At 32.0% G+C, this 18846-nt stretch overlaps 1 protein-coding gene across 2 annotated transcripts; it reads right to left on the reverse strand.

Annotated features, from left to right (window-relative positions):
- Positions 1-1952: 1952 nt before the first annotated feature.
- On the reverse strand, positions 1953-17424 carry LOC108906684 (probable multidrug resistance-associated protein lethal(2)03659). 2 transcript variants are annotated; one of them, XM_018710015.2, is made up of 11 exons: positions 17240-17424; positions 7612-7729; positions 7314-7547; positions 6437-6867; positions 6188-6344; positions 4852-6135; positions 4373-4766; positions 4070-4220; positions 3588-3818; positions 2879-3390; positions 1953-2581 (listed from the first exon to the last, which is right to left on the reverse strand). In XM_018710015.2, exons 2-11 carry the CDS (start codon positions 7698-7700, stop codon positions 2120-2122), a joined length of 3945 nt encoding a protein of 1314 aa, XP_018565531.1. In that variant the 5' UTR covers positions 7701-7729; positions 17240-17424; the 3' UTR covers positions 1953-2119. The 2 variants fall into 2 exon arrangements, with proteins under 2 accessions (XP_018565531.1, XP_023311372.1); XM_023455604.1 differs by lacking the exon at positions 17240-17424 and adding an exon at positions 16134-16185.
- Positions 17425-18846: the final 1422 nt, after the last annotated feature.

Genomic DNA, 18846 nt, shown 5'->3' on the forward strand with positions numbered 1-18846 from the left:
GTCGACCGGCAGACCTACTGTTTTGACAGAAAATGTTGTTGAAGATATTCGACAACAATTATTGCTGTGAAGTCCTAAGAAACCTGTTCCGCAGTTATCTACTCAAATTTAATATAATTTGAATTACCTAAAGTAGAAGTTAATGTATAATTAATAATTAAATAATTTTGAAAAATGTTTAATATTACCTACAATTTCTTTAGATTGTATTTTTTGTATCGACATATAAAATCTTACAGCATTACGCTGGTTAATTTGTGTATTTACAAGAAATAATTGTACATATTATAATGATAACATAGGCATTAAAGAAACAGGTGCATATGCATATGCTATAAGGTTTCTGTTGTGCAAGAGTTATATCCTCCTGATCACAACCAACGAGTACTATATTGTTGATAATAATCCTTATAATCCGATGAGGCATGGGTACATTTACCTGGTTATGTAAACAGTCAGAATCATAGAACCCAGAGCCCAAGTTCCAGGAAATCCGCACAATTTTGTTTAAAAATAAACGTTACATCCTCAGAAGATAGGTATCCGTTTGAGGAAGACATAAAAGTACTAAATGTAGAACGATACCATAACAATGTACAACAAGCATTAATTATGGGAATTAATGGATGCCGATGAACTGCAGCGTGGGTATTTTCAACATCAAGATGGAGCTACAGCACATACTGCAACTGAAACTATCTTCAGGAATGTTACGGTGATAGATTGATTACTAGGGGCTCTTGGCCTGCTCGAAGCCCTGATCTCACACTTTAGACTTTTATCTGTTTGGCCTTATCAAAAATAAGATATTTAAACATCCTCTCCATATACTTGAAGAGCTGGAAGCAGCAATTGAGCATGAAATAATATAACACCAACATTCAACTTGAACGCATTTTTGAGTGAATGAAACGCAAATTAATATACAGGGTGTTTGTAAATAAGTGCGAAATATTTTAGAAGGTAGTTTCCGAAGTAAGTAGGTTAAAATATGCTTCCGAGATAAGTACAGAGGGTTTAAATTGTAATTTTTTATTTATTTTTATTAATTATTTCAAAGAGTTTTAAATATATTGACTCGAAATTTGATAGTTCTATTTATTTTAGAAATATTTACAGCAACCTACCAGATAATGTATCAACAGAAATTAAAAGTACACAACTTGCAATAAAATGTGTTTTATTTTTTTCCTCAAAAACGGTGCAGCCTACGAAAAAAATTGAAGAGACCAATTTCATTCAAAATTGATAGCGAATTGCTAAAAAATATCAAAACCGGAAAAAGTAAGTAAAAGCCAATATTGAATAGTCTTTTAAAAACCGAATTCGTTTGTGTATGGACGACACTTAGACCAATTGATGTAAATAGCGGTATAAGTATTCCTCTCCTTGTTGTGTTCCAAGTTTCAGTTTGTTTCGTTTTGCGTTTTGTTTTAGTTGTTGTTAGTGGTTTACTTTTGTTACATGCCAGTATTGAATATTCTATTGAAAAAAGAAATACATGCAAATTAAGTTCAATGTTTATAAAGAATTGTAATATTATGGACTCATTTTCTGTCTTTAGGGAATTTTGTGTTAATCATTGACTCAACTGTAAACTTGGTTGCCTAATAGTTGAGGTCACGTGAGATTCGGACATTTATGAAGGCACTGTACCTTCGAAGATATTTGAGCAAATGTAATATTTTTTTTTAATTTCAACACTGTACGTAATCCTCGAGAGACAATGATTTTAGACTTTTGATTCATTAAATATGAGAGTGATGGTTATCCAAATATAATTTTTCTGCTCAGGAATTCGTCCATGAAATTTTAAACATATAAAAAATCTTCAAAAGTTTAAACTGCACTCGTAGACATATTCTAAACGTACTGCTACAGATTATTTTGAACTTGTCATATTAGTTCCTCTTTTACACAGTTACAAAAGAAAAAACAGATTATATATTTATCACTATTTATTAACAAACAAATAATTTATAAATAAGTTGACAGGCACAAAATCACATGAAATGTTTTAAGTAGTATTAGGTATATGTATTAAAATTTTTGCTACTAATACTAAATGTTCTAAAGTGGATTATAAATAATGCCACGTATAAAATATAAATAAAATTTTCTAGTTATTACTAGATTTAAAAGTCTCTTCTGCTATAGAAAATAAGTTTTCGGCCATAGCTTTTCCCGTCTGCTTCACCAGTCCAGTAAAAACTCCATTGGAATTCTGAGAAAGTATGTAGGGGTGATCGAACTCAGCAACTCTTCCTGCGTCCATCACAAGCACCTTATCCGAATCCATTATAGTGTGCAGTCTGTGAGCAATAGTTAATACTGTACAGTCAGCAAATTTCCTCCTAATGGTATTTTGGATAAGTCCATCTGTTTGTGGATCTACGTTGGCCGTGGCCTCATCCATGACTAATATTTTATTGTTGCGTATCACAGCTCTAGCCAAACACAATAACTGCCGCTGTCCAACACTGAAATTGGACCCACCCTCTGACACTTTGCTATCTAAGCCTGCCGGTAGGTCAGACACGGCAGATTTCAATTCGACTTCATCCAAAGCATTCCACAATATCTAAAAAAGTCATATTAATTACATATAGCTGCTATACCTAGTTCTAGTATTAATTTAATTTCTTAACACTGCGAGATATTGCACAAAGGAGCAACAGAGTTGGTAATACGTAAGAGTTATATTTATGTAGTTATTAATTAACTTAAACACAGACGTTATCTACAATAATACAAATTTACTTTAGCTTATCACAACATTTGTATTAGTTCTAAAAAAATAATATTGTATATCTCAGATGTCTGAATAAGCTTTTCTTACAAATAAGAAGTTTGGATTCTGAACAAAATGAATTCGTACCTCATCATTATATTCATCAAAGGGATCCAGATTCTTCCTAAGGGTACCAGAGAACAGTACTGGTTCTTGAGGTATAATAGATATTTTTGATCTGAGAACATGCAGAGGTACTCCTTTTGTATCCAGGTTATCTATTAAAATTTTTCCTTCGATTTCAGTCAAACGGAAGAGAGCAGCTATTAGAGACGACTTTCCGGCTCCGGTTCTTCCGACAATTCCCACCTTTTCCTTAGGTTTAATTTCAAATGTGAGATCTTTAAGTACATCGGGCTCATCCGGGGAATATTTGAGACACAACTTGATAAACTTGATTCCGCCAGCCTCTGGCCAAAATTTTGGTGGATCTTTAGCTACTGTATCAATTTCCGGATTTATATTTGTATACTCCTGAATCCTTTCTACTGAGGTCATCTGATTTTCCAATTCGCTCCACTGCCTCATTCCCCACTGGAACATCCCGGTAAGTCCAATTGACTGCGTCAGCGCCAACCCGACATTGCCACCAAATATTTCTAAAATCAATACAAAATTAGTTAGAACTCTTTTATTCGCATTTAGTATTCTGATAATATTTTTGAAGGTCCTCGCAGAGTCGTAGGTAACGATAAAATTTCACTCTTTTTTAATTTAAAAAATGTTTCATCTATCCCATTAACAGAGAATGGAATGTAAATTAAAATGGTGGAATAGAGAAGAGATATTTACTTACCGCTTTCAATAAATAGAATGCTGACGATAACTAAACATAGATAAATTATACAGTGAAAGTCCAACCAGAATCCAAACGTTCTATTAGCTGACAAAAACATAAAGAATGCGGCACTGTATTTATCTTGGTAGTTGTCAAATTCTACTTTCAATATCTCTTGAGCTCCAAAAGCTCTGATGGTAGTAAGACCCTGTAGTGACGCCGATAGATGGGTATACATTGGGCTTCTTGCTAAAAACAGTGTGATAAATAAATAGTGTGTCAGTTAAAGAATCATTACAATAACGAAAGGATTTAAATATATGTATCAGTATAAATTATTATTTTGTAAACAAATGGTATTGCACCATATAACGTCACTTAATAAATAAATAGTTTTATTTGCTCAACAAATAAATGTGTATTTTTGCGTGACTGATAGCATTAATGTGTTTTTTTGATAAAATTGTTCTTTGATTAAAGCGAATATCAGGAATACTTACTGACAGCTTCTACTCGTTTGACATCTCTACTTGTCGCCAAGAACACTAATCTTATGCAGTAGAATATAGTTAGAATGATAATAGTTGGCAAGAAAATCCATGGATTCAGTGACCCAATGACAATGGAAATGGCTAAAACTGTTAAACCAATCTGAAAACAGTCAAATTAACGAGTAATGATATTTATTTCTTCTTCTAAATTTATTAAATTGTTACAGTAAGTCTGTCTCATGATGAAAAGAAACATTTTTTTATTTTTATGGGGTTTAAACTAACTCCAGTGACAGCAATAACTTTACGCACCTGTACAGTATCCACAATGGTAATTGGTAATGTTTCATCAACGGCACCGATATCTTTCGAAAATCTGTTCAAAATCCTGCCCGGTGGATTGGTATTGAAGAACCTCATAGTAGCGTAAACTATCTTTTCGAACATCTTATTATGCAGATTAGTTGAGGCTGTCATACAGAATCTAAAGAATGCTATCGATCTTGATACTGTTATCAACATCGTACTACACACTAAACAGCTATAAATAATAATGGCGTTTCTATCAGTAAGAATGTCACTTAGGAAATATTGAGAACTTTCTCCAGATTCTGTAGTAGGATTATTTGTTGAGTTGAGGGTGATATTTGTAAATATTTGATTTACGTTTAAAATATGTTCAGATCGCCATTGCTCTGTATTGGACCTAACAAATAAAGCAACAAATTGTAAAACTGTAAGCAAATTGTTGATATATATTTTAAAAAATAGAGCCATGATAACACACTTACCAAATTGTAACAAAATAGTCAGTTGAACTAGCAACTATTTGAGAGATGACAAAAGCACTACATAGTGTGATGGTTTTAAACCAACTACCACCAGCTCGTAGATAACTTTTATAAACAGACCAAGATATAATTCCTGAACCACGTTCTTCCTTCTCTTGTGTCGGTGCTTCTGCATTGTCTTCTTCTTTCTCTTTTTTGTCAAGGAGCTTTGATCTCCTTTCCGATTTTTCATCTTCCTCTTCTTTGCTATCAGCTAAAAGCTTTGTAAACTCACTCTCGGAAGCCTGAAGTTCGGAATAAGAACCCGAAGCTGCGATTTTTCCATTTTCCAGCAAGTAAATTTTGTTCACATTTCTCAGATACTGAAGTTGATGGGTTACAAGTATCACACATTTATCTTTTAAATACCCACACACGCAGTTATCAAATAACTGCTTTCCAACATGGGTATCCACAGCAGACAAAGGATCATCTAGTAAATATATGTCTGCATCTTTGTAAATAGCTCTGGCTAAATTGATCCTAGCCCTTTGACCACCGCTTAGAGTTACACCTCTGTCTCCAACAAGAGTTCGATCCCCATAAGGAAAAAGTCTTAAATCTCTTTCTAACGAGCATACCCTAATTACTTCTTCATATTTCTTCTGGTCGAATGGTTGTCCAAAAACAATATTTTGTCTGACGCTACCTCCAAATAACCATGGTTCTTGTGAGGCATACGATACAGTTCCTTGAATATCTATTGATCCCTCTTGTGCAGGCAGTTCCTTCAATATTGCATGAAGAAGAGTAGTTTTTCCAGCTCCAACTGTACCAACAATTGCCACCAGTTCTTTAGAATTAACTTCGAAAGTTATATTATTCAAAGTGTTTTCAGGCAAGGAATGTATCCATTTCAATGAAGCTTTGTTCAGATGTATACCAACGGAGTGTTTGTAACCAATTGGCAATGTACCATTCATACCATATTTCTGTTCATCCTTTTGTAAATCGATACAATCTGTTTCAGTTGTTTCCTCATATAACAAAAACTTTTTAAGTCTATTTACTGATACATTAGTTTCTGCGAATTGTGTTATGGCTTGTGGGAAAAACATTGTTACAGCCATTCTTAAAATCCCATAGAACGAAGTCACAGTGTAAGCGTATGATGCACTGAGGGTGTTTCCTGTTACTACATAAGTTACAATGCACAAGAAGATGGCCACTCTATTCAATACCAAATTACAGGACATCATTATAGATCGAATTATCGAAGTTGCCCGAATCTGGCTGATTTCCCTCCTACAACAAATTTGATATAGATATGATATGATACAATACTTAAAATACTTACACTCTTGTTATTTGTACCAATTTTGAGAATGGTTTTTCCCATGTGTACATTTTAATAACTTGTATTCCTGAGATGATCTCGTTCATTAAACGCACTCTCTCATCAGTCCTTAGAGCTGTTCTTAATCGAAACTTTGACGTTAACTTTGCCATATACACTAAAAAAAAACGAAAAAGTGATGCAACAAATTTTGAAATGGAATTCGATAATGTAAAAAAGTATAGAGGGAGGTGCTATTTCAATACCTACTTTGGAAGGGAATAAAGAGCAGCAAAAATACAGCTCCAATCAGTCCCGTAGATCCGACGTAGAAATAAAGAAGGCACATAACAACTATCGTTTCAACTGGCGCTATCCACAAGTTATGGATATGTTGCATTGCGAAATCGAATCTACCAACATCGTTTGAGATCAGGTTTACCATTTGTCCGATTGTTGTTTCGGCAAGTGATGATTTGCTGAGTTTCAATGCTTTTCGATAAATTAAGGAACATGCAGCTACTCTCAGTTTCATTCCTAAGTGCATTACATGAAGCTGATAGGTATGAATACACATAACACTCAGGAAATTTGAGACTACAAGAAGTACGGAGAACAAATAAGCATCGTTTCTGGTCATTGTAGTCTGATTGGGTTCGTAATACTTGAGGAGTTCTGACAGAATCAGAGGTTGAGATAACCTAAAAATAATATATACATATAGGATGAATTCATGGTAAAGAATCACTTTTTTGTTTTGCTAATTTTAATATAAAATTTATGCGATTTGTAATATTTGCTTGAGATGTGATAAACTTAATTATACAATTCGTGTATAGTTTCAGAGTTTATCCTGTTTATTAATAATGTCTCAATTATTTTTAAGTTCCTTTCGAAGAAATTAGTAGAAGTGATACATGTAAGCTGTTTACTGAAAAATTTTATCTTTTCGTGGATAATCAGGTGTTTAAAACAATGTAAGTTAGGTAAACAAACGATACTTTTGTATTTCAAACAACGTATAAACAGATAAAGAAAAACTGCAAGGTAATGTAAAAATATGAAAATACAATAGGGTTATAGTCTAATACTGACAGTATTTACTCTTTAGGAAATAATGTTACTAAATACATTATTTTGGTACTACCTTACAACAAATTCAATGAAGAAATTGAAAACACCATATAGCAATAATTGCTTCCTGAATACTTTAAGTACAGCCCTCCATAACGAAGGGTTCTTTTTATTTGCAATTTCATATTGCCAAGCCGCCTCCAATTTATCTCCTAATCTCCTAGATTCATGGGTTTTGAGAGGCCCATACATATCATCTTCGTTAAGTTCCCTCTTAAATCCCTTTGCGAAATATGGTAATAACCAACTGAAAAATAATTTTCAAGTTGTAAGAAATAATTAATTAAATTAACCGATATTGGTTTAGTTACCAGAAAAATGCAAGGGAGAACACATTGGCCCTTTCGATAGGGTGTTTCTTCTTCAGTTTGCTAGCATCCTGTTCTCTTAATTCATCCATTGCTTAGGTTGGAAAGTTTCGTACACCAACTAAAACAAATAATATATTACAATAATTTGTTAATGTTTACGTTTTTACAATTTCTATAGAAATTGTGACAAACAGTTCATTATGCTGATATGATAAGACACACTTCTTTTACAAATGTTTTACGTATACAGAAACAACTAACAATGCAGTTCATATTGTTATCAAGTTAAGGAACGTGCGTAACGAATTATTAAAATTTTAAAAACTTTTAAAAAAATTCTTTCTGCATTTCAATTATATCTTTTGTTAGACAATGTTAAGTTAATTTTTAAATAGTATTATTTCTTTAAGGAGGTTCGATACCGAAAAAAATGGTAAGAAAGTTTTCAAAATCATTGAAATATATTAATAAATATGCCAACTACCGCATGTAAAAATATCAGATCGATTGCTAATACAGTTTTTTTGAAAAATGATATTAAAAATTATGCTATTTTACACAGGATCTTATGCCAGTTGGGAAAAAACTTTAATCAAACGTGAATATTGCTCTTAAAAATGGTTAGGATCGGGAAAATAAAATTGTAACTAAAGAATTAAATATTACTACACATTTTAAAACAATAAAAATATGCATTTACAATGTAATTATTGAGATAATGGAATGAATATATAACGTTTTGACGAATTTGAACAAACATCTGATCCAATGGAAGGAAATATGGCAACACTGTACGCTGTATTTAACGTTTTGACTGACATGCTATATTTGAATAGCTCGATTATAGACTATAAATTATTCCAGCGAAAACATATGTAGTAATAATTACTATTAAATACATTTTTCGTGATGTAATGCAATATAATAGCAATTTGAAACAAAAATTGAAAGGATCTCTTTGCAAAACGAACAGCATAGATGTTCTGTCATAATCTTCAATTTGACAAGGCGGCGTCTCACTATCATACACTGAGCTTCTTGATAGTTATCATATGGATTCTCGGTTTGCACATTTTACTTTTTTCTCATTAATCCACATAGCATTTTATATTGCTTTTCAGTCATTACTTTTCCTTTGTATCTTGGATATTCATTCATGTTTACAGAATACGCGCAAAGCACAATTGACGGTAATGACAGTTGACCCAACTTTTACCACCACGCCATGGCAATGTTGCCAGTTTTCATCCATAATTTTACAAGCTCTTTAATGAATAAATAGACACTTTTATTTAAATAAAAAGTTAATTGCCGTACATTAAGCACGAAAAATATATGCAAGCTAATGTGTTGTATAAATTTCATTCGTATACAGGGTGGTCCGAATTTTATGTAGGAAACTTCAAGGGCAGATAGATCTCTTTAAAATAATAGCTGTTTGCCTTATAAACATAGATCTGGAACGGCCTCGTTTTAGAGATACAGGGTGTTGAAGTTGTTAAAAAAATTTAATTTTTTGTTTATATCTCCGGAATCTATTAACCGATCTGAATAAAATTTAATACAGATAATGTATGACAGTAGGCCTTGCATTACCTAAAATATTAGCTCTAAAGGTTCAACCAGTGGTGTACAAATGAACAGGATCACCCCTTTTTTATAAAAAAAAAAAACCAACGCCACTGTATTTTTTACAAGTTATTGTAACGGATTTATATTCTAATGCACAAAATACGTAAAATAGGTAACTTGAATTTTTTCCGTAAATTTCACCGTTCTCAAGTTATTCATACCAATACAATCCCCTTGTGGCAGATACTTCTAACCATAATATTACAATAGTATATATGTTTATCGTTAAAAGTAAGTGCAACTTGTAAGCACTTCAACAAAATTCTTTACACTTGCCGCTTTCATCTTTTTGGATTAAAAAACATCTCGGCAACTCGAGATGAGTAAATCGAAAATTTGTAAAGTTCTACATAAAAATGGTAGAAATCCGTACCATTTACAACCTGTGCAAAATTTACTTCCGGAAGATGCAGAGAGACACCTAAATTTTTGTCAGTGGTTGTTAGAGTCACAACATAATCCAGAATTCTTACTAAAAATACTTTGGATCGATGAAGCTACGTTCAATCCTCAGGAAATTCGAACAAGATCTTTTCAAGAGGAATTTTCTGTGAAAGTGTGGCTCGGAATAATTCGCAATAAAGTTTGTGGACCTTTCTTCTTGCTACCATCCAAATTCCCAATAATTTCTAAACTCTCTAGAAAACCATCTATTTGAATTATTACTTTCAAGCATAAACATAAATATTCTTTTAATATTATGGTTTGAAATGTCTGCCACAAGGGGACTCTATTGGTATGAATAACTTGAGAACGGCGAATCTTAGGGAAAAAATTCAAGTTACCTTTTTTCTATTTAGTGCATTAGAATATAAATCCGTTACAATATGTTGTAAAAAATACAGTGGCGTAGGTTTTTTTATAAAAAGAGGGCGACCCCTGTCCAGTTGTACACCACTGGTTGAACCTCTAAAACTCGAATTTAAGGGAATGCAAGGCCTACTGTCATACATTATCTGTACCAAATTTTATTGAGATCGGTTAATAAATTCCGGAGATATAAACAAAAAATCAATTTTTTTTAACAAATTTAACGCTTAACACCCTGTATCTCTAAAACGAAGCCGTTCCAGACCTATGTTTATAAAGCAAACACCTATTATTTTAAAGAGATCTATCTACCCTCGAACTTTCCTGTATAAAATTCGGACCACCCTGTATATGATATTTAGTTCACTCAAATTAGTTTATGTAAGGTTGGTACCACAACGAAACTACCGTGTATAAGCATAGGCTTCCCTCCCGCACCGCCTGCCCCGCAAGTGATGTATCGAACCTCCTTAAAGTATGCTTTGATCAAATAAAGAATTGATGTTTCTTTTTTATTTGACACTTGCTCTGCATAACATACAACTTGGAACAAATTTAAAATATTAAATTTAAAACATATCGCATTCCACTTTTTCGCGTTTTTAAAGTTAGATATTTTAAATATTGCAATTTTATAACATATCATTCCTTGTGCAATTTATTCATAAACATTGTGAAACGAAAATAGGATTTTCGAGAAATCTTGGGAAAGTTTAAGAAAAAAATATGTTTTCTTTTCTACAATAATGATGTTAGGCAAAATATCTTGCACATATTATTTGTTCAGTACCTTTATCATTTTTAATGCAAATGTATGTGGGAATTTTATGGAAACTAATCAGAAAACAAACAGAGTAGGTAACAGTTTTAGCATATTAGCTTAAATGACAAACCAAATTTTGCCTTAGCACAAAGTATACCTATTTACTTTATTTAAATGTATTTTAATTTGGTTTAACTCAACTATGTAGTAGTTCAAACAGAGGTACGTTTGTTTATTTTTTTAATGTGTACCTAGGGATAGATCGTGGCAAGCAAATTTCGTAAATTCGTCATTTACTAATGAAAATAACTTGTCCTCATTTCACACAATGCAGTTATTCTATCGATTTCGAAGAAATCATCTGTTGATACTTACCCGAAAATTACTCAGCGTGATTATTATGAAATCAGTTAGTTATCAGATACTTCTAACAATTCATTTTTTATTGCCGAAATGAACAAAAATGTAATCAGTTTTCATTTAAAATAAAATCGTACCTACCCACTTACACCGTTATTGAATAGGTATATGTTTTTACAGTTCTTACATTGCTTTTCAATTGATTCCAAAAAACCAAGTATATAAACCGTATATTTTTATGGCCAAAATTGTAAAAATCTGAAAGAATTCGCTTATATATATGCTAAAGAAACCAAAGAACTGAAAGCTACTACCACTATTTCTATATTATTACTAATAAGCCGGTCCTGATAGTGTCATTTCCTTATTTGCAAAAGTGATTGACATGTAGACGTTACAGTGACGAATCAAGCGTTATCAGTACGATAAAATACGTAAAGTTTCACGCATTACATGCGGTCTATGACAGCTAATAAAACTCATGGCTAACCAGCAGCTGGTTATTTAATATAACCTTGAAAATCTTCGTATCCAACAATAACATTAATAACTGCACATGGTTAAATGGTATTAAAATAAAAGTTACAGCATTTTTCGGAGAAAAAAGTATGTTCCTTAAAAAGCACAGGGGGCGTCGAAAAACAACTTAACATTTTTTCGAAAATGTTCAGTTGTTACAAAAAAAAATATTAAGGAATTATCTATATCCTCCGACAAACATTATTATTGGTTTACATACTATTCAAATGCCCCACCATTTTCTTTAATGCAAGTTTGTGAAAAAAATTCAGCAGGAAAAATTAGAAGACCTTGCGGGTCATAAAATGAGATCTTCCCTGTCAATTCAATGCTGCGACATGGGCGAAGTGAGGAAATACCTCATCTTGTTGGATTCATATTATTAACGTGGTTCTAATTATTGAATGTCAGACAATAACAGAAGCTTTTAAAAAATGTGGTCCAATTAAATAGCCAATAAGTATACCTTACCACACATTTAAACTCGGCAAATGTTGACAATCTATTCCATTTGTGTTGGTTTACCACTTCAGTATGAAATATCACGCTATAACTAAACGATAAAGAGAAAATGAGAACGTAATTAAAATACTGCTGTTATTCAGCCTAATATGGCATGGATAGTAATGAGCAGTTTTTAGAAGTCTATGTGCCGTACATTTTAGATCCAAATATTCTATTTAGGAAGTCTAATCTGGAGATTTTGTATCACCATGGTAAAGAAACCAAAAGGCGGGGATCTTATTCATTAACAAAATACTATATTGCATGTTAATGAGAGAAAAGAGTTACTTGTTTTAAAGCTTTTTTCTCAAAAAAAAAAATACTTCGATACACATAAAATTCACCAGAGTAGTTATAACGTGAATCGTTTTAGTTCCAATTCATTCGTTATTTAAAAAAATGGTTGCCCTTTTAAACAAAAAACAGAATTGAAGTTTTAATAATGATTGGATGCGGAGATATAAATCCGTAGTATGAGACTTATTTCACCATAAGCACATATGTGCCATAAGTATCCAGACGAGAGAATCGGACGAGCTGCAATAAGTAAAGTATCCAAAAAGTTTGAAGAAACCGGATGTATAAAAGATTTACCTCGATCAGGAAGGCGAAGAACGGTAAACGAAAATGACCGTCAAAATGTGATGTTCGCCGTTACTGAAAATCCTCCCCAATAGATCTATTTCAACAAACTTCAGCTTGTCGAAGTCCTCAGTTCACAGAACTCTGAAGTCTCAAAAGTGGCATCCTTACAAAGTTAACGTCTTACAAGAACTATGATGACACAGACAGAAGATTGGATTTATTTGAAAGACAACCCAACTTAAAAAATCACATAATTTTTACTGACAAAACAACTGTTTGCTTAAACGGAACCGCGAACAGGCAAAATACTAGAATTTGGAGCCCCGAAAAGCCGCATTGGATGCAAGAAAAAACATACACAACGGCCAGAAAAAGTGAATGTTTGAGCTGGAATAGTAGGAAATCGGATACTGGGACCTTATTTTTTTGAGGGCAATTTGACAGGCGACATTTATTTGCGTTTTCAGGTGATTCCAGCACTGGCATTAACTTTTCTTAAACCTAATGAGCACAATATACCTGCTCATGACGTCTGGTTCCAACAAGATGGTGCCCCTCCACATTTTCTCTCGATATAAGCAATTACCTTAAGGGCGCCATATTCTTTAAATAGTGTTTTCCACAAAGACAAATAATTTCAAACATTTAATAATTGAATAATCTTAAGCTTATCAAATAATAGGAATGTTATGTCATGCCATCTGGGTATTTTCAAAGACGCCGCAGTAAAACGAATAAACAGGTGCAAAAAACGATCAAACCATCAAGGTTTTAGGTACTGGAATCTACGAAAATACTAACTTTTTTATATACTACTCCACATGTAAATATTCTTGTAACATTTACTTGCTTAGTCCTACATATACAATTGTTTACTTTTATTTATAAGTACGTGAAATTAATTCTTAAAATGTGGGGTTAGGATAGGAATAAACAGGACATCAAGGATTTTATTTTTGTGCTTACTTTTGTTCTACACGTTTTACTTTTCAAGATTTCAGTACCTAAAAACGCCAGAAATTTGACTATTTCTCGGCCAGGAATATGGCCACCTTTTTATTCACTGTTACTATTTAAATTTACTCAAATAAAATAATGACTAAAAACAAAGCGTTTGTAAAACATGCGTTTGCTGTTATCCTAACCCCACATTTTAAGAATTATTTTCACGTACTTATAAATAAAAGTAAACAATTTTATATGTAGGACTAAGCAAATAAACGTTATAAGAATATTTACATGTGGAGTTATATATAAAAAAGTTAGTATTTTCGTAGATTTCAGTACCTAAAACCTTGATGGTTTGATTGTTTTTTGCACCTGTTTATTCGTTTTACTGCGGCGTCTTTGAAAATACCCATATGGCATGACATAACATTCCTATTAGTTGATAAGCTTTAGATTATTCAGTTATTAAATGTTTGAAATTATTTGTCTTTGTGGAAAACACTATTTAAAGAATATGGCGCCCTTAATGAAGTTTTCCCAAATCGATGGATATTTTATTTTTTATTTATTTATTTATTTATTTAGTTGGAAACAACTGCCAAGACAGGACGGAGACCAATTATAAGGCAGGTATAATACATATTAAAAAAACAGATAACATTTGCATGAACATAATTAAAACACAAATAGAAAATACACACTATATATAAATACATAAAAAATACATCTTTTAATATTGGGAGTATTACAACAAAAAATATCAAGATAATCCTGATAACGATGATAATTTGTGCACATAACATTTATTGGAGAAAATTTAAAAATATTTGTTCTTGGTGTCTTCAAATAAAATAAATAAATGTAGCGAGTTCTACATCTCAAAATATTAAAATTCAAATTCTCTAGTAATTCCCCACAATCAATCATCCCATTTACAATCTTAAACAAAAACAAAACAGAAAAATAGAGCCTTCTTTGAGCTAAGTCATTAAGTTGAAACCTGGTTAATAGTTCGGAATGAGGGATTCCGCGAGATGGATAGGTATTATCAGATTTGAAACTTAGGTATTTAAGAAATTGCCTCTGAATCTTTTCTAGACTGTTTTTATAAACTTCATAGCCTGGATTCCATACCACATTAGCATATTCAAGTTTAGAACGAACCAGTGAATAATAAAGCAGTTTAATAGTGTTCACCGAAAACTGTTTAGGGTTGCGAATGATAAATCCAAGAGATTTATAGGCACTTTTGGTAATGACATTAATATGATTAGCAAAAGTTACTCTGGAATCGAACAAAACACCTAAATCTTTAAATTGGTCAACATACAGTATCAATGTTATATGCATATCTACTTAATAGAATTAAAATTGGTCTTTCTAGAAAATGACATACAAAAACATTATTTGATATTAAGTGGCAGGGAGTTAGTGTCACACCAAGAGTTAACCGTTGGTAGATCAGATTGAAGTTTCAAACAGTCCTCGAAGTTTTCGATACTCCTGAACAATTTTAGGTCATCTGCATACAATAATGTATTACTGTCAATATTCATATTTATGTCGTTTATGAATAAATTAAACAAAAGTAGTCCTAAAACCGAACCTTGAGGGACACCTGACGTTGCGTGTATATTAACAGACTTGAAACCACGGTACTGAACATGTAATATTCTATGAGATAAATAGGACTGCAGAAAATTAGTAAAATTTAGTGTTAAGCCATAAGAAAATAATTTTTCCAGTAAAAAACCATGGACAAGTCTGTCAAACGCTTTAGACAGATCAGTATAAATAACGTCAATCTGACCTCCCGTGTCTAAGACTTCTGATACATGCTGATTAAAACATACTAAATTTGATACTGTGGACCTACCTGTCGTGATGCCATGTTGATTTGCAGAAATCAGAGATTTAAAATTAAAAGCCATGTATTCATTTAAAACAATTTCAAATAATTTGCTAAAATTGGATAAGATTGCTACCGGCCTCTAATTCTCAATTAGAGTTTTGTCATCTTTTTTAAAAATAGGACAGATCTTTGACTGTTTCCATAGTATAAGAAATACTAAAGAACCTAGTGATAAGTTGAAAATTAACGTGAAAGGCTTGTATAAAACGTTAGCACAATCTTTTGGCAAAAACGCCGGAATTCCATCCGGCCCTGATGTTATTTTAGGTTTGAATTTTTTTAAAGCACTTAAAATCACATCGTCCGAAAAGACGGGGCAACTTAAATAATTTGAATCAAGTTGTTGATTCACATTATTGCAAGATATGCAAGAGAGCCGCTTGAATGGCCACCACACTCTCCCGACTTAACCACACTAAATATTTTTTTGCGGGTTTAAAAAGCAAAGTTTATGTGAACAGACACTATCAAAGGATTGAAAAATCTTACCAGAGAAGAAGATCGAAACAAAACACCAATGTTATTCAAAATGTAATTAATAACTTTCAACGTCGAATTGGGCATTGTGCAATGGTTAATGGGGGCCACTTTGAACATTTGCTGTAATAAAATAAAAAGTAGTACTAAATTATTGTTTTCATTTAATTCCTCCATTTTATGACAAAAAAAATATGTATAACCTTATGTCGCAGAATTTGTCTGTAGAAGGGCTATCTATTTATACTATAAAATATAGAGCGTCTTATTAAAAAAAAAAAAAATGTCGGTAGCGTTATAGGTCTGTCATGGCCCAAAAAAATAGAAAATATTGCAGAAATGTGACAATGTCTATTTACTATAATTGACCTGTTTCGGCGATTTTTTTTAATTTCAACTGGAAAAAAATATGAATTTTGTTCCATCATTTTGAGACACACTGTATAATGTTTAGATGTACATGAACCTTAAGATTATCCAAAAAAACTATCAAAATGCATTACAACTAATTAAGATAAAAATATGTTTTAGTTTGAAGTAAATCAGAAAATATGTTAATAACTAATAGCTTCATTTTTAGCAAAATTTCATTAAACAAAAGAACCTAGTTTCACTCGTTGAACTATTTTTTTTTAATTTTGGTCATCTGCAATGATATGATGAGTAGCTATTAAAATTACTATTAAAATGTAGTATTGCGGAATATATTCTTGAACGAAATAAACACAAAATTATTTATCTAATTTAATAGAAAATATAGGGCAATGTACAATTTGATAAAACGATAAGAGCCTTTTCTGAACAAGTCGCTTAATAATTATTGTCTATCGCACAAGCGTAAGTTGAATAATAATAAGTACTTATTTAAAACAGAAAGTGCTACGTGGAAAAATTCCTCTTGATATTTTCTGAGTATATGTGGATATGTTAATCACTGTTATTGTTTATTCCTTTGTAACTCCCATAATCACCCGATTTTATACAACTATTAATTCACTATACTTTAAAATGTACCACGATAGTGAACAATCTGTACATTTATAGCCACATAACAAATTAACAATTAACTGTATTTAAATATCGATGTAATTATATAGAAGTTAATCTAGCCTACTTACATTGCTTTTTCCCTCGAGTGCAGTGAAGTACTTTTGACCAACACGGTATCAAATTATATCACAGGTGTTATCAAACTCAAATCACTTTCACATGGCAGAAAACCACAATAATTAAATCGATTACCTATCCCACAACGAACCTCACGTCATCTGCGACTTGGAATCATTTAAACGGAAATTTATAATAGCTATTTTATCTAAAGCTTTATCAGGCCCGCATTTTACACATTTATTGTTTTGCCCACCATACGATTAAGGCAGCGATTTGCATGTAAATAACATAACGTAGTTGCTTGATCTGTCACTAGGCGACGATAAAGATATTTTGCTAAACGCGCCAATTTTGTGGCTTTTACTGTACAGGCTATTACAAATTCGCTTCTCACTACAGGGATCTCGAGAACGGTAAGAGATACAAACTAGCTTAAATGGGAGCAAAGTTGCGTAATCTGAGGATCAACATTATGCCTCTAAAAAATCGAGGCTAACATGATTAGTTTTCAAAATATTTGAAAAAAACTAAATTTTGGAAATCAGTTTTTGTTTAATTTCAGCCTTATTTGAGGTGATATTGAAAAAAGAAGAACACTTTCTCATGGCCACTTTTTGCCCTCTATCGAATGGCATAATCAATTTTTATATGTAACGTTTCGTCTCTCCAGGACCATCATCAACTTCATTTTTTTAAATACATCCCTAGAAATTTTATTACATTTTTTGCAAGCCATTATGAGCCCCAATACTGTACTGCCTCACCCCGAACCAGATTCAGACGTTTTGTCTAAAAAAAATTGATCTTCAGTGTATTCGTTCCAAATTTATCTAAATTTTTTATTTAGATTTCTTTGTTTATTAAATTATCGTACAGTGTAAGTGTCGTTAGACCCTGTGAAATCTAGTTATTTAACCTATTACCACCACGCATTAAAATAAAAAATTATTAGTTTTATTCCCGTGTCCATAGTTATTTCTATGTTTCTCGAGGGCTCAAAATTCAAATAAATTCCGATCTATTTTTTTCAGGATATTCATTCAAATACATCTGACATGCTCTTTCACAGTAGCGGTTACAGATATAAAAAATTCCGATAATATTACGCTAATCTTCATTTTCAACCTTTGCCAAAACGAAAATGTTTTTGAACATTTGCTGAAAATTTTCAAAGAATAATATTCAGTTGGCGTTTTGGTTGTTCATATGCATTTTTAAGAATTAATTTGACATAATAAAATTAAAATTGTAATAATGTTCTAATTTTGACTAAACAACCTATTGAGTTTTGTATGACCAAGTGATGGTAATATTTAATAATAATAAATGTTTTATTGTCACGCGTGTTGGTAATAGCTTAAATAACTAAATGGATTTCACAGGGTCTAACGACACTTACAATATACGATAATTTAATAAACAAAGAAATGTAAATAAAAAATTTAAGATAAATTTGGAACGAATACACTGAAGATGAATTTTTCGAGACAAAACGTCTGAATCTGGTTCGGGCTGAGGCAGTACAGTATTGGGCATCAGGAAAGCTTGAAAAAAATGTAATAAAATTTCCAGGGTCGTGTTTAAAAAAATGAAGTTGATGATGGTCTTGGGGAGA

The sequence above is a fragment of the Anoplophora glabripennis genome, unplaced genomic scaffold (assembly GCF_000390285.2).
Source record: "Anoplophora glabripennis isolate ALB-LARVAE unplaced genomic scaffold, Agla_2.0 scaffold135, whole genome shotgun sequence".
Taxonomy (NCBI): domain Eukaryota; kingdom Metazoa; phylum Arthropoda; class Insecta; order Coleoptera; family Cerambycidae; genus Anoplophora; species Anoplophora glabripennis.

Coding starts and splice junctions, on each gene's coding strand:
- LOC108906684 (XM_018710015.2), bottom strand. CDS start 7,700: ATGGATGAATTAAGAGAACAGGATGCTAGCAAACTGAAGAAGAAACAC. Junction 6,136..6,187: donor TTGGTACAAATAACAAGAGT/GTAAGTATTTTA, acceptor AATTTGTTGTAG/GAGGGAAATCAGCCAGATTC. Junction 4,767..4,851: donor GACTATTTTGTTACAATTTG/GTAAGTGTGTTA, acceptor TTTATTTGTTAG/GTCCAATACAGAGCAATGGC.